This window comes from Zosterops lateralis (genome assembly GCF_965231275.1).
Source record: "Zosterops lateralis genome assembly, chromosome: 16".
In the NCBI taxonomy this organism is placed as follows: Eukaryota; Metazoa; Chordata; class Aves; order Passeriformes; family Zosteropidae; genus Zosterops; species Zosterops lateralis.
Genome location: NC_139776.1, coordinates 366,158 through 379,688, shown reverse-complemented (window position 1 = coordinate 379,688; position 13,531 = coordinate 366,158). Strand labels below are relative to the sequence as shown.

Below are 13,531 nucleotides of genomic sequence, written 5' to 3'. Positions count from 1 at the left end.
TTTAATATTCATCCACCACCACCTTCTCTCTTTTTGGCATCACTTTTGTCAGGTCCTGGTCCAAATAACTCTGATTATCCAGCTAAATCAATAAGTCTAATGAAAGATCATAGCAGTCCCTTCCCCAAAAAGAGTTGCACACTACTTGTGTAATGGATCTTGGAGTCTGTGCCACCGGGTGATTACAGGGCTAGTGCTAGTACACATGAGCTTAGACCCTAATGAAACAAGTAGCACAAAAATCACTGGAGAAGTTTGGGAAATGCTGACCTGAATGTCACAGTAACATCTCTGGGAAAAGGGTTGCTTTTTCCAAGCAGGAAGTGGTTTGGAAGAAAGTGGTGTTGCCATGTGAACAGGGCATGCAGTATTATCTTCGTGAACTGCTGTTTAATAGCTTGTGTTTTTTATTCTTCTTATTTGAATGACTGTGTTGCAAAAGATTCTTCTTGCACCTCAGTAGGTATTGAAAAATGGGGAACAAACTTGTTCTGCATCCACTAAGTTTCGGTAATTTGAGGGCGCTTGCATTTTGGAAAGTAGACTATTAGATTTGCAAGACCAAAATCTCTTGTAACTGCCTTATTATTACTGGAGAGACTGTTGTCCATGCACATCAAGACAAACCAGAGGCTGTAGGAGATTTGAAAGATTATCTACAAAGTTGACTGTTTCCCTTCCAGGTCTTTCATCCTCCTTCCTCTCTCTGCTTCTATGCCTTTTTTATGTTTCGTTTGATTTTCCCCTATTTTTTTCTCCCTTTCTTGTGCTCACATCAAATGGTCTTTTCAGACAAGCATCACAGAAAAGCTGTTTTTTAGATTAACACAGTCTCCACTTTTTTATTGAGTGCCTCTAACAGCTAATGTGATTTGTACTTCTGTATACAGCTCTCTATTATTAGACTCTTCATACTGGGACTAATGTGCAGATAACTGTTAGTCACCAGTGGAGCTGCTAATTGTGTAGATTAATTGATGATTTCAGTTGTGTTTGTTGTCCCCAAACATGTTTGTGATTAAAGCAAGGAAAATCACTGCCTGACTTCCCATGAGCTCTGAGTGGCTCTGGGGTGCTGTGCCACCTTTATAGCTCAGCTGGTCACTGCTGCTCAGCCACCACACCAGCCCTGCAGTGAGTGCAGCAGCTACTCCTCCTGTCAGCACTCATCACGCTGGACACTCATCCCAGACAGTCCCCTGGCTGCTGCCAAGCTGCTGAGCACTGCACTTCCTGCCCAGATTATTGGCAGGGCGGACTGGCTGGTCCTTATAAAATAACTCTTCTGCCACTGGCACGTGTGTCCTGTTCCTGTGATGCAGGAATCTAGTCTTCAGACTTCTTAGTTCCCACAAACTCCTCTGAGTTCTCCATATCTAGCTGGAATTTAGCCAAGATCATCTTCCTATTGGCAATACTAGAGGAGCAATGTGCTTATGGTCCCTGAAATTTGTTCAAAAGCAGGTTGAAAACCCAAGGCTAAAAACAAATGTAGGGTCTCTGTGCCTCATGAATTAATGTCTTTTTTACTGGTGCCTGTCCTGTAAAGTGTGAATGGCTGATGAGTGACAGAGCCATGCCTAAGCTGGAACAGAGATGTGTTCCTTTTAGAGCTGAAAGTCAGAGGAACATGTTCACTGTCTGCCAAGCAAAACACCAGAGATGAAGGCATTCCATAAGCTCCAAGTTTGGTTCTGTGACGTTGCTTCTTAACAGGTTGTAAGCTGCTGCTGATCCCAGCAGGCAAAGGGGGAACAGCAAAAGCTGAGTCTGCACCAGCTGACATGGGCCTTCCTCAGGAATACTTCATCTTTTAAAGGCTTTTTATTATCAAGCTGTAACAAAGCTGCTTTGTGCCCTAAATAAAGACATGACCGACTTCCCCTCACTCTCTCAGGTGGGTGAGGGAAATTCTTTCATCCTTGTTCACTGCACTCCCCAGGGCTCACTCCTTTGTGTGGGAGGCAAGGTAGAAACCACTGGCAAGAGCAGAGAGGAGAGCCCTCTTCCCTTCTTTGCAGAGGTTATGTAGTTTATTGCAGCAGGTTCTGTCCTCACTGGCTGCCCTTTTGTCTCTCCTGCAGGTATTTCCATCTCTGCTGATGCCTATGGACAGGAAAATTCTCTGCTCTCAGTTCAGAAGTGCCTTTTAGCCAATAGTTGCTAAACCAGTGGAGTCTTGAGATGGAAATCCCATGCAGTGTTCTTTTCTGAACCTTCCCACTGAATCAAATAGGTTTGTGGGTGTGTTCAGTGCAAATGCGAGTAGGTCCTCCCAACTTCCAGTAGCCAGAGTTACACTTTTCAGGCTGATATTCAGATCACTGTCCATTTGAATCTGGCCTGGAGTTTTCTATTGATTTGGCTGTTGAAGCCAGAGTTATGCAGAGCTGAGACGAGGGGAAACCTGACCTAAGTGAAGTGAAAAGTTCCAGCATTGCTTTGTCTGTTTTTAACCAACTGAAATAAAGTGAATGGTACAGTGTATCACAGGTGCTGTCTGGTGAATTCCACTTCCCTTCCCCACATATTGGACTTGCCCCCAGCCCCAGCCCATGGCTCTGAGGTGCCTCAGCTCCAGCAGTGTGACAGCCCCTCCACGCTGCATCCTGGGGACACAGGACCCTTCAGAGCAGCAGATGGGCCCTGCTGTAGTCTACTGCTTGTAACAGATCATTAAAGCTGAAAGCTTCAGCAAAGGGAAGACATTTATTGTCAGGCAAAGCCCAGCAGGTTGTAGGAAATGTCTTTGGCAGTGCCTGCAGGCAGCCTGGACATGTGTGGTGGGGAGTTCCTAAGTGTTTACATTCTTTCAGTCTTAAAGGTAATCAGCCATACTGTCGATGGGAACTTAAGGGAAATGAAAGAGTAAAATCAAGCTATTATCAAACTTTTTGAACATGAATCCTCTTTCATCCCTGCAGGCATTTCTTCACCGGATCCGACAGAATGCAGTGGACAAAGCTGAGAAGTACATAACAGAGGAGAATGTTAAGGTATTTCTTCTGTCTTCCTTGTTTTCCTGCTAGGGAAAGTGATATGCAATGAAAGGCCAGATTCAGGGATATGAATATCAAATATCCTCATGTCATATTGATGCTTATTATTAAGTTGGTTCCCTAAGGAAAGGAGCTCATGTTGACAGTTTATCTGTCAATCTGTTTCCCCATTCTTAGAGCTGCCATCTTCCAGTAATTTTTCATCTCACTGGCTAATTTTAGTAAAATTTGACAACAGTGTAGTGTTGTCAGAGATACTAACTTTTGCCAAGATTTGTGAAATGCTCAGTAGAGTACAGAGGGGCCATTAAGGTTATCTTAGTCCCTGCCTGAGCTTTGGATCCTATCACAGTAAGTCTAGAACTCCACGGTATTTTGGCATTACTAGTTAGCAAAAATCTCTGAAATATATTAAAAACTAGCAATGTTTTTCTCCTTATATTTTTCTCCTTATATTTCAGATCTTATTTTCTAACATTGAAGACATTCTTGGTGTTCACAAGGAGTTCCTGGCTGCTCTGGAATTTTGTTTGCAACCAGAACCCCAGTCTCAGCATGAACTAGGAAATGTTTTCTTAAAATTTGTAAGTACAATGACTTAATGCTATCTGAAAATACAGTTTCCTGTCATAAGCTCTCCAGCCCCTTAGCAAGCCCTAATCTCTGAGGCTTGTAACCTCATGGCAATACTATGACAATATCTGTCTTGTATGAAAGTTGTAGGTAGGGTGGGAAAAAACTTGTGAATGAGGCTAGAACAATGGACGCCACATCAAACTGAGCTAAACAACGATGTATTTTTAGAAACTCTTCCCTTTCCTGTTGATTTTTTTTCCTTTTTTTCTCACCCATCAAAAAAGCAGCACAATTTCAAGCCCCTCAGAAACAGTACTCCTGCAGATGTTTGTCTGGTGTTGCAGGCAGGGGTGTGTGGTATCCATGCTCCATGTTCTGCAGCCCTTACAGCAGCCTGGTCCCTGGGTTGCAGCCTTACAGCACGCTGGTCCCTGGGTTGCAGCACTGTGGTCCCTGGGTTGCAGCACCCTGGTCCCTGGGTTACAGCACGCTGGTCCCTGGGTTGCAGCACGCTGGTCCCTGGGTTGCAGCAGCCCTCACTGCAGCACTGCAGGCCCCGGCAGGGCTGGGGACCTTCCTCACAGCACAGGCTCTTGCTGTGTCACCCAGGGAAACCGTGGGGAACAATCCTTTGTCTCTCGTTTTGGGCAGGGTTGTGTTGTTGCAATGTGCTCAGAAGTGCTGGAACACTCTCAGTGGTGCTTTTTCATTATCATCAAATCACAGCAAGTCCTGTGGGGAGCCCGTGGTGAGGAAGTGACATAAGGCCCCCTGGCTCTTCAGTGTGTTGGTGTATCTGCTGTTGTGATCACCTGGCAAGGTCATTCCTAGTCCTGATTACAAATCCAGTACTTGTCAGCAGCCAGGTGTTAGCACAGGTGCTTTTCTTTAGAAACTCGCTGTTAAAAATACTTAAAAATTTCGTGAATAGCTTGAGAATTCTTGAAGCACTGTTTTATCCAGACACTGCATTTTTTTAGTGGAGCATGTTTTCTCTAAGTTTCTGTGTATTGTATATCCTCCTAGCAATCCCCAGATTCACCATGTGGAATTCCATCAGACTGCAGTGCTTGGCTCCTCTTCATGAGATCTGTGTATCCTTAATGTCCTCTAGTCTACACAGGCCTGGCTCTTCCTGCTCTGTCTTGGCCTGGAAGAGCCTTGCTCAGCAATGGTCCACCAGAAACAGAGCACTGCTTTTATAGAGTCATGAAATCATCAGGGTTGGAAAAGACCTTTAGCACCATCAAGTCCCATGTCAACCCAGCACCACTGTCGTGTTCCCCATTAAACCATGTGCTCAAGTGCCACACTGACACCTTTTTTGAATACATCAAGGGATAGTAGTTGTTACGGGCCCAATATTGTCCCAAATTTGTCTTCTGTTTAGGTTTTTCATGTTGACAAGGCTGTTTTCAGCCTGCTTTGAAACAAGAAAATGTCATGTCTTGTTAAAAATATGTCCAAATAAAATGTTGCAGTTTTCCAAATATCTTATTTGCTTTTCTCTAGTCAAAACTGTTTTCAAATTTGCACTAATTTGTGGGCAGTACTAATGGATCCAAAATAACATATTTGGAGAATAAACTATTGGTTGAGGATTTATTTTAACCAAACTGAGAATAGTACAGGCTTACTTCTGTCACCAAAACAGAAGGTCTAGCTGTGTATCCAGCAGATTTGCTGAGTAAGAAAGTGCCATTTTTATCTGGTCACAACTCTGACCATAATTGCACTTTAACCTAGAGCAACTGCAGGTTCAGAATTCTTGGGCTAACATCTGTAATTATGTAACTGATAATTTCCTCACCAGGCTATGGGAGAGCCAGGACTGAGTATCACCCAGAGAGGAAATGAAACACTTCAGACAAGGAGTAATTTTCAGCATAGTTCTCATATTTGTGGGTCGCCGGCATGGGGTGCAGCTGGGAAAGGCTTGAGGAAAGCACTCTGGTGTGTGGATAATTATTGTACTGTCTTGAGCTTTAGCAAAAGGATTTTGTCAGGATCTAAATATAGCCTCCCAAACTCCAGGCACTTAAAGCTGCAGTCAGAAACCCGAGCAGTGACATTTTGTGAGCACTGGGGTAACGGGTGATCTTGTGTTAATGGCTGCTGGATTTAATTTCAAGCATGGTGCTTGTGTGCATCCAGGGAGTTGAGGAGAGGTGAGAGGAGAAAATGTGGGAAAAACCAGATCTGTTTTACTCTGTAACCCTCCTGTTTTTATGGTTGACAACAATCCTATTGCCTTTTTTACTATTGTGCTGTGGACCCAGGCCTGCCTCTTCCTGCATCTGGTGGTCAGAAGCTTTTGTTTCTTTGCAGCTTCCCAGCATTGCACTCCAGTAGCAACCTGAACAGCTGCAGATGAAGGATAAAAGTCCTGAACATCTGCACTCCAGCTCTTTGCACCATACCCTTTGTGGCTGTTGTTTTATTTGTTTTGTACCATTGTTCTTGTGTTTGGACATGCATCTATTTATTCTCAGGGTTTTTTTTAAGTACAAGGAGGGGAAAAATTAATCAGGTTAGTGATAAACCAAACCCAAAAGCATTTTATGGACTCTGAACATGTATATCTATCACTGAATATCTGATTCCTAAACTAACATAAATGCAATTTCTTCTCCTTGTGACAATAGCAAAGGGAATACCCAGTGACTGCAGCTGTATTCCCATGGTTTCTTCCTAGGAAACTCCAGCAGTAGTTTTTTGTGTGTTACTATGAGCTGTCTTAAAAGTAGCTCAATGCTGCAAATACCTTCAGCTGACACAGGAAGCTCTAAGAGTGCTAGGACTCCAATTAAAACTCAAAAAAATTAACTTCCAAATTCTGGGGAGATTAAAAGGTTCAGATAGAATGTGTTCAGGCCAGAATCCTGCTGTGAATGCCTTATCTTGCCTTATCTGCTTGGGCATGGAAATAGTTGTTCCTGCTTCTTTCCTGAATCACTCCAGTGTTCCCAGATATCCAGTGTTTGCAATGGTTCAGCATCTCTGATCATTTTAGACAGAAGGAGTTGCACTGTCTTTGAATCTGAAGGATCAGTAGAGCAGAACCTGCTGACCCCAACCTGCCAGCTGACCTTCATTTCTTAGTAGGGGATTTCATTCCAGCACGGGCTGGTGGTGTGGCATGTCCCAGTGTTAGTTGTGAACCTACCTTTCCCTTCCTTTACTATCTGGAATATGTTGGTTATTTGGTGAAATTCTTCCAGTTACAGGAACTATTATATATGGCTGTCAAGTTTTGTCTGCTGCTTGTTTCAGAACACAAAGTAAACCAGCCAACCTACTGGGGCCTGGCTCTCACCCCTAGAAAGGCAGGGGGTTTCCAGCTGACTGCTCTGTGCTATAGTTCCCCTCCAGGTCTCAGAGCTTCTTTCAGGCCTTGGTGCTCCCCAGCCACTTGGCTTTCTTCCTCCTGCAGGAGTGGTCAGCCCCTTGCCCCTGGCTTTGTTTTGTGCCTGGCTACTTCCATGGAATATCCTGACACACATGCAAGTATTCCCAAGGTAGCAAAATCCCTCCTTTCAGGCAAGAACACCTGTGATCTCAGTGAAGCACCAAGAGGAAAAGTGCTGGAAGTCTCAGTGTTCAGAAAGGTCTCTGTTAACTTACAACAGAGTAAGTCAGGAATTAGTGCACACTTGTAAAGATTATTCACATTGGACGAATGTCATACACTTCATGAAAACTCCAATGCTGATGCCACTTAGAGTCCACCTCTCTTTGCAAATAATCTGGTAACAGACTGTGCCAAAATAATCTCTCTAGTGGTGTCTGAATAAAAAAGTTACTTTGTTTCTCCTTGCAGAAAGACAAATTCTTTGTGTACGAGGAGTACTGTAGCAACCACGAGAAAGCACTCAGACTGCTGATGGAATTGAACAAGATCCCGACAGTGAGAACATTCCTGCTGGTAAGCACCTTCTCTAGCACTCTTGACTGAATGGTCTGACTTTGCCCTGTGCTCATAATAATTCTTTGGTATCCCAGGAATGCTGGGCAGGTATTACCCACTGCAGGTATGGAGCACTCAGGGTGGAGGGCACTGAAATCACTGGTGAGCTGAGGCACAGAACTGAGCACTGCCAGCACCAGTGATTGCAGTGGAAACAAGGAAGGGGTTTTTTAAAAGAATCAACAGAAGAAACAAGCACAGATGATGAAAGGAGTAATGGAATAAGTCAGCAACAAGACTGAGGCTAGTTCCCATTCAGTTTGGTTCCGTGCTCAGTTCTCTGACCAGCTCATCAGAAAAATGTGACCTGCTTCTGACACCCTTTTCTCCATGAGTCCAGTTGTGGGCAAGAAATGTAGTCTGGATGAATTGTTTTGAGTGCATCATTGCTGCTTAAAACAAAAGTAACCCATCCAAGAAGGGACTGTGGCCACACAGCCTTCAAACATGCCTCAGAGGCTGGGAGGAGAAACAATCAGTGGGCACTTCCTCCTACCACTGCATTGCTTACTTTTCTTTCCTTTCTTGGTTGTTTCTCCTCCTTACTTTTTCCTTATCCTAATTCTGCCTGATTTTGGAATGTCTTGTTTTCTTGGCCATGGATGCGAGGCATTTGTAACGGGGTTGGCACACAGGTGAGGGAATAATTCATCACATCAGCTTTTTTCCTAGCAAAGTCTATGAAGTGAAATAAAGACTGTCTTTCTTGCAAAGGACCTGCTTTTCTTTCTGCTCTTGTTTTTTTGCTTGCTGTGAAAGGTCTCTTCTTTCCCAATGTAGTACAGCGAAAGAACTTCCACATAACCATCAGTCACAAGCAGGGCCAGAGCATTCCTTCAGCCCAAAGTTCCAGGCCTCAGAGGGAGCCTTCCCTCGTGCTGGTGCATAGGCAGAGTCTCTTTGTCATGTCTGAGTTTTAATGAACCTTATCAAACCATTACTAAACTACCCTTACCTTGTTTGTGAAGTTATTTTGTGCTTCTGGTGAGGGAAACCAATGAGAAAGAGGAGGGAAGGTGCAAGTAAACACTGCCCTTCCCAACCTTCAGAATGTTCTCCACTTCCCCTGGATTGACAAAGTTTTCTGCGTGTGTTAGAGGCAGCAGCTGGCAAACTGATCACCAGGGACATCAAAGAGGTCACGCTGTCTGCTTGCTGCAGCACCTCGATCCAGGAGACTATTAAAGTGGCAGTGAACATGGGAAGAAGGGCTGCACTGATGAGTCTCCTTAGCTGTGGTGCTGGAGTTTCTTCCAGGCCTCCCTTCCCTTCTCCTCTCCTCCCAAACCAGAGCTACAATGCTGCTATGCAGAGAAGGCAGCACTAAAGTACAAAGCTTTACTTATGAGGATAGATTTGGCCTGATTGCCCCTCACAGCTGCTGAAACACAGAATGTGGGAATGTGTTTGAAAAGTCAGTAAGTGTTAAAGGGCAGTTTTGAGCCCAGAGCTAGAGAGAGGGCTGAAAGAAGAGATGGGAAGGACTGAATCACTTGAGTCTTGGAGATTGGACAGGGAGCATTGTGAGCTGGGTAGCCAATGCCACAGATCTAGAATAGCCTGGGGACAGGTTATTTTACAGACAATTGTCTGTAAAAATGCCAGTTAGGACTAATGAGATTTTTTGTATGGTGTCTGTGAACATTCCTTGAAGAGAAGAATTGTAGATCTACAGCCAAAAGACTCAGTAAATTTCAGTGTGTCTGAACCACAGCACATATTTCACAGGGGAAAAAGTTCCTGGTGACGCCCCAAAGCAGGCACTTCTTGGCTGAACTGCCTTTAAAGTTCAGCTTCTGTATGGACAGGACAGATTTGCAACTGGAGTGACTTTTGGAGAAAAGTCCATATTCATGGTTGAGCATAGGAATATGGACTAGTTTATCTGAAATAGACTTAAAGTCCACCTGAATCTACTACCTCTATCTGGGAGCAGCCAATAGTAGAATCAGCAGGGAAATGTGTAAAAAGCTTACAGTAGGGCAGTATTAATTTGTCATAAAGATTACAGGTTAGTGTTACAAAGTAAGGACAGATCAAGGACTGTAAGGTGTTTTTTTTCCTGATGTCATATCCTGTTCTGAAACTCCCTTTCTCTATCAATCCTGAGAAATTAATTTGGATAATCTGTTGAGAAGTTCCATGTGTGCTGGTTAGCCAGCCAGTGTGCCCAGGCTGTTTGTCCAGCTGTGCTCAGGCATAATGTTTTGCCAGAGAATTGGTGGATGTTATGCAGATGACTCATTTGTTTCAATTCCAGGTCAATTTAGACTTAAGAACTGGACTGAAGTTAATTACATGATTACTAGTTAGAAGGCTTTATTTTAGCCTTCAAGAGTTTTCTGGATCAACAGTATACAACTTTACAGAGTGAACAAAAACAACAGGTCATATCTGTTGTGGGGGGAAATTGGATTATTTTAGTTAATGGTCCATCTAGGTTTGCTGTTTGTCATTGTATTGTTAGGATGGGTTTGGTCTCATCAGCCCTATAATACTTCTCTGAGAAGATAACCTTTCAGCCATTATTATCCACTACAAATTTTCTTCTGCTGGTGCCTGCAGAACTTTTCAGACTTGATGGCTGTATGTCAGTGGTGGATGAAGTGCCATTTCCTGTACCTTAGGTGTGGTAAAGTACTTTCTAACCATAACGCATGTTTAGAAATATAAAATCGTGTCAAAAATCATCTGAAAACTTTGTTTCTGAGGTAACATTTGTTTCTTTTTTTGATTATAGGGTTGCATGCTTTTGGGAGGCAGAAAGACAACAGACATTCCACTAGAAGGTTATCTGCTGACTCCAATTCAGAGAATTTGCAAATACCCTCTTCTGCTCAAGGTAAACCAGAGAAAGTATTTCTCCAGATGGTTGTTTGATACTTGGAATGATTCTGCATTTTTTTAGCCTTGACTTTTGCTGCCACTATTTCTTTCCTGATTTACTCTTCTGAGAGTCGGATCTTCTCTGAAGAAAATTACTTTTTATGGTACAGGCAAAAAGCTGCCTGCTGCTGGCAGGCTGCTAAATCCTGTAATGGTCTGTGTAGAGCAGACAGGGTGACTTAGTGGCTAACCAAAGCCTTTTGACTTCAGTGCTCTTCAGATGTTTGTGGAGGCTTGTGCAGCTGTTTCAGCCACTTCCTGTGGAGCTGTGTTCAGCTCGGCTTGTGCCAGTGTTCAGAGGGACTGGATGGCTCTGGGGCCTCTAAACAGGATATGGTTTTCATTACAGGGTCTCTAGTTTGATGGTGAGCAGGTCAGGAATGATCAAAATCCTGTATCTTCTGACAGCTGTTTGGCAGCTTGTTTGAAAACTCTTTGGTGGTCTCTGAGTTCCCCATGGTGGGTGTCAATGCAGAAATGACTGTGGTGTGTGGCACTGACTGAGCCCCTTGCTGGAGTTCTTAGTGTAGAAGAGAAAGCATAGAAGGCCTAAAAAGAGCTGTCTTGCCTCTCATCCTTTCTGCTCGGGGCTGGGTCACCTGCCTGCTGGGCACAAGGAGAGGGACAAGGAGAAAGCAGTTTCTGGGGGAGCTTCCATCCCCCAGTGGTCTCGAAGATACAAGTGTGGCTCTAACAGCCCCCAATCTTCCATGATGCCAGTCTCCTCCTCAGCCAGAGTCACACTGTGTTTAGTAAAAGAAAAGTAATAAAAAAAAATTTACAAAGACTTTCCCTCCTATTTTGAAGGAAAGGTCCCTTCAAGAGTTCTGGAATAAAGTAAGAATTCTGTGATGAATGTCTGTCCAAACTCCTGGGGACCAAACATCCTTTCCTTGAAAGCCAAAGCCAATACCACCAAGATGAAGGACAGACAGTGTTTCTTGCCTTCAGGCCACAGTGGGGTAAAGATGAATTTGCCCTCCCTGTGCACCCTTAGCCCCAGACCCACGTGTACCAGGGAGGGGCCAGATCACTCACTGTTCACCAGCTGAGACTTCATGGACAGGAAATAAAAGTTTTAAGAAAAAGCAAAAGGAAATTAGGTTTTCATTAGGCAACAAATCTGCCTCAGTCAGTGAGGTAATAACATAACTAGAAGTTGTTCAGTCAGAAAATGTCAGTGACCATTATAAAGTGTGGTTGATTCTGATTCTCAGAGGTAGTGAATTCATAGGAAGTAAGTTGTGTCCCATTCAAGACTCAAGATAGTTGCTATTGTGAAATTCCCAGAGTGGACACAAATGTCTCAGACATGAGAACAGTTAAAGGAAAACACAGGAAGGTTCTGTTCATGCTGACCAGGAAAATGGAGCTCTCAAAGCAAGGAAAAAAAGAGATAGATTTAAAAATAGCACAACCCTCAAATTAAGTGTTTGCTCTCCCTTTGCTGCTGAACTTCAGTTATGGCTCCTGAAATAGCTTTTTTGTATTCATGGGGATTGGAGCTTGCTTTATCTAATTCCCAGGGCAAACAGATACTATTGTATTCCAGCTGATGAGAAAAGTCTTAAACCAAAGCTAGCCTACTTTCCTCTTTTACTTTGTTTTTAGCAAGAGTTTGTGAATATCCAGATTATCTGCTAACTTTGATATGACCTTGTCTAAAGTATTTGGTGTAGCCGAGTAGGTGGGTTTGATAAAGCCAGTATGCACCAGGTAATTCAGACTTGTTTGTGTTTGAAAGGAAACTGAAGTAGTAGGGTAAGGCACATATTTTAAATACTGTAACTACTTTTTATTAATAACATATATGTGTGTGTGTGTGTGTTCTTCTTCAGAACAATAGCATCTGGCATCTGGAGTTGATTTGGGTTACTTAATTAGGAATAATACATTAGAATATCTCCAAGTGTTGATCCACTTCAAGCATTGCAATAATTTCCAATGAAATACAGCATCCTGCAGCAAGTGACCTTATGTTCTCTCATCCTCTGATGAAGCTGTTTGGGATTTTTTTAACTAACGAATGATGGAGACAGAACAATGATTCAGATAATGGTGATCGATAGATTTCAATTTTATTTATAGTTTCCCGGTTTTTGTGACACAAGCATTGCAGTTTTGAAGTGCCTGACTGTAAAGAGGTTTTTGGTTGGGTTTTTTGGTTTGGGGATTTTCTTTAGGGGAAGGTGGGGGGGGGTTATTTTGTGGGCGGGGTTTGCTGGGGGTTTTTTTCGGTTGGGTTTGGGCAAGGAGTTTGAGTTCTATCGTTTTTGTTGCTTTTTCTGTATCTAACTTGCAAGCCTTTTGTGTGGTTTGAAGGATGGGGCTCAAACCTGGCTATGGCATTTCATAATCTCTGTACAAATAGAGCAGTAATGATTTTAATATTTTTGCCCCAATGCAGTTCTTGTCTGCTTCAGGCAGCATGCAAGAAAATTAGTGTAGAATTTGTCAGTCACTAAATTAGTTCCTTTTAACTGAGAAAAGGGCTTGGACTAGGCTCAAGCAAAACGAAACTCTTGGCTGTGGTGGGCACTGGTTTTTGGGAAGAAGGAAGGTGTCAGAGGTAAAGGGACACCCAGAGGGCACAAACCGTGTGAGCCCTGGAGCCAGCAGGGTGGGCACTGTGCTGCAGACCCTGCCCAGCAGAGCACGGCTTTGGGTGAACCCAGCTCTGTCTCACCCTGCTAATTGTGGCCCTCCATTAACCAGTCTCAACCCTCCTGCTCAAGAGTGGCAGCAGCTGTCGTGTAAACCAGTCTCTGAACAAAAATAGTCTTCTCCCCTTCATAAAGAGCATTTCTGTCAGCGAGAGGCAAACCCCGGGGCAGTGGTGATCATGAGTTAATCACACCATCGTGTGGGGATTAGGCACAGTCACTCCTGTCTCTCCTCTGGGCAGGAGGAATGTGCAGCACATGACAGCCGCACCCTGGGCTCGGGTCTGCCCTGCTGGGGGCTGCTCAGACCCGGCCAGAAACGCACATTCCACCTCTGAGCCTTTAAAAACATCCGAGGATCCACAGCTCCATGGGCGACTAGGGCAGTGATTATGTATTGCCTCATGTGGGGAAGAGTCACTGGCCTGGGAGGGGCAGAA

At 43.9% G+C, this 13,531-nt stretch overlaps 1 protein-coding gene across 1 annotated transcript in view; it reads left to right on the top strand.

The window, feature by feature from the left end:
* The window catches only part of PREX1 (phosphatidylinositol-3,4,5-trisphosphate dependent Rac exchange factor 1), a gene marked incomplete at its 5' end in the record, with an annotated part of 97,382 nt that overhangs the window by 42,355 nt on the left and 41,496 nt on the right, over positions 1-13,531 (top strand). Inside the window, 4 exons of the mRNA XM_083873166.1 lie at positions 2,925-2,996; positions 3,461-3,583; positions 7,396-7,500; positions 10,283-10,384. Of these exons, the coding sequence (XP_083729292.1) occupies positions 2,925-2,996; positions 3,461-3,583; positions 7,396-7,500; positions 10,283-10,384 (402 nt within the window). The remainder of the gene's footprint in view (positions 1-2,924; positions 2,997-3,460; positions 3,584-7,395; positions 7,501-10,282; positions 10,385-13,531) is intronic.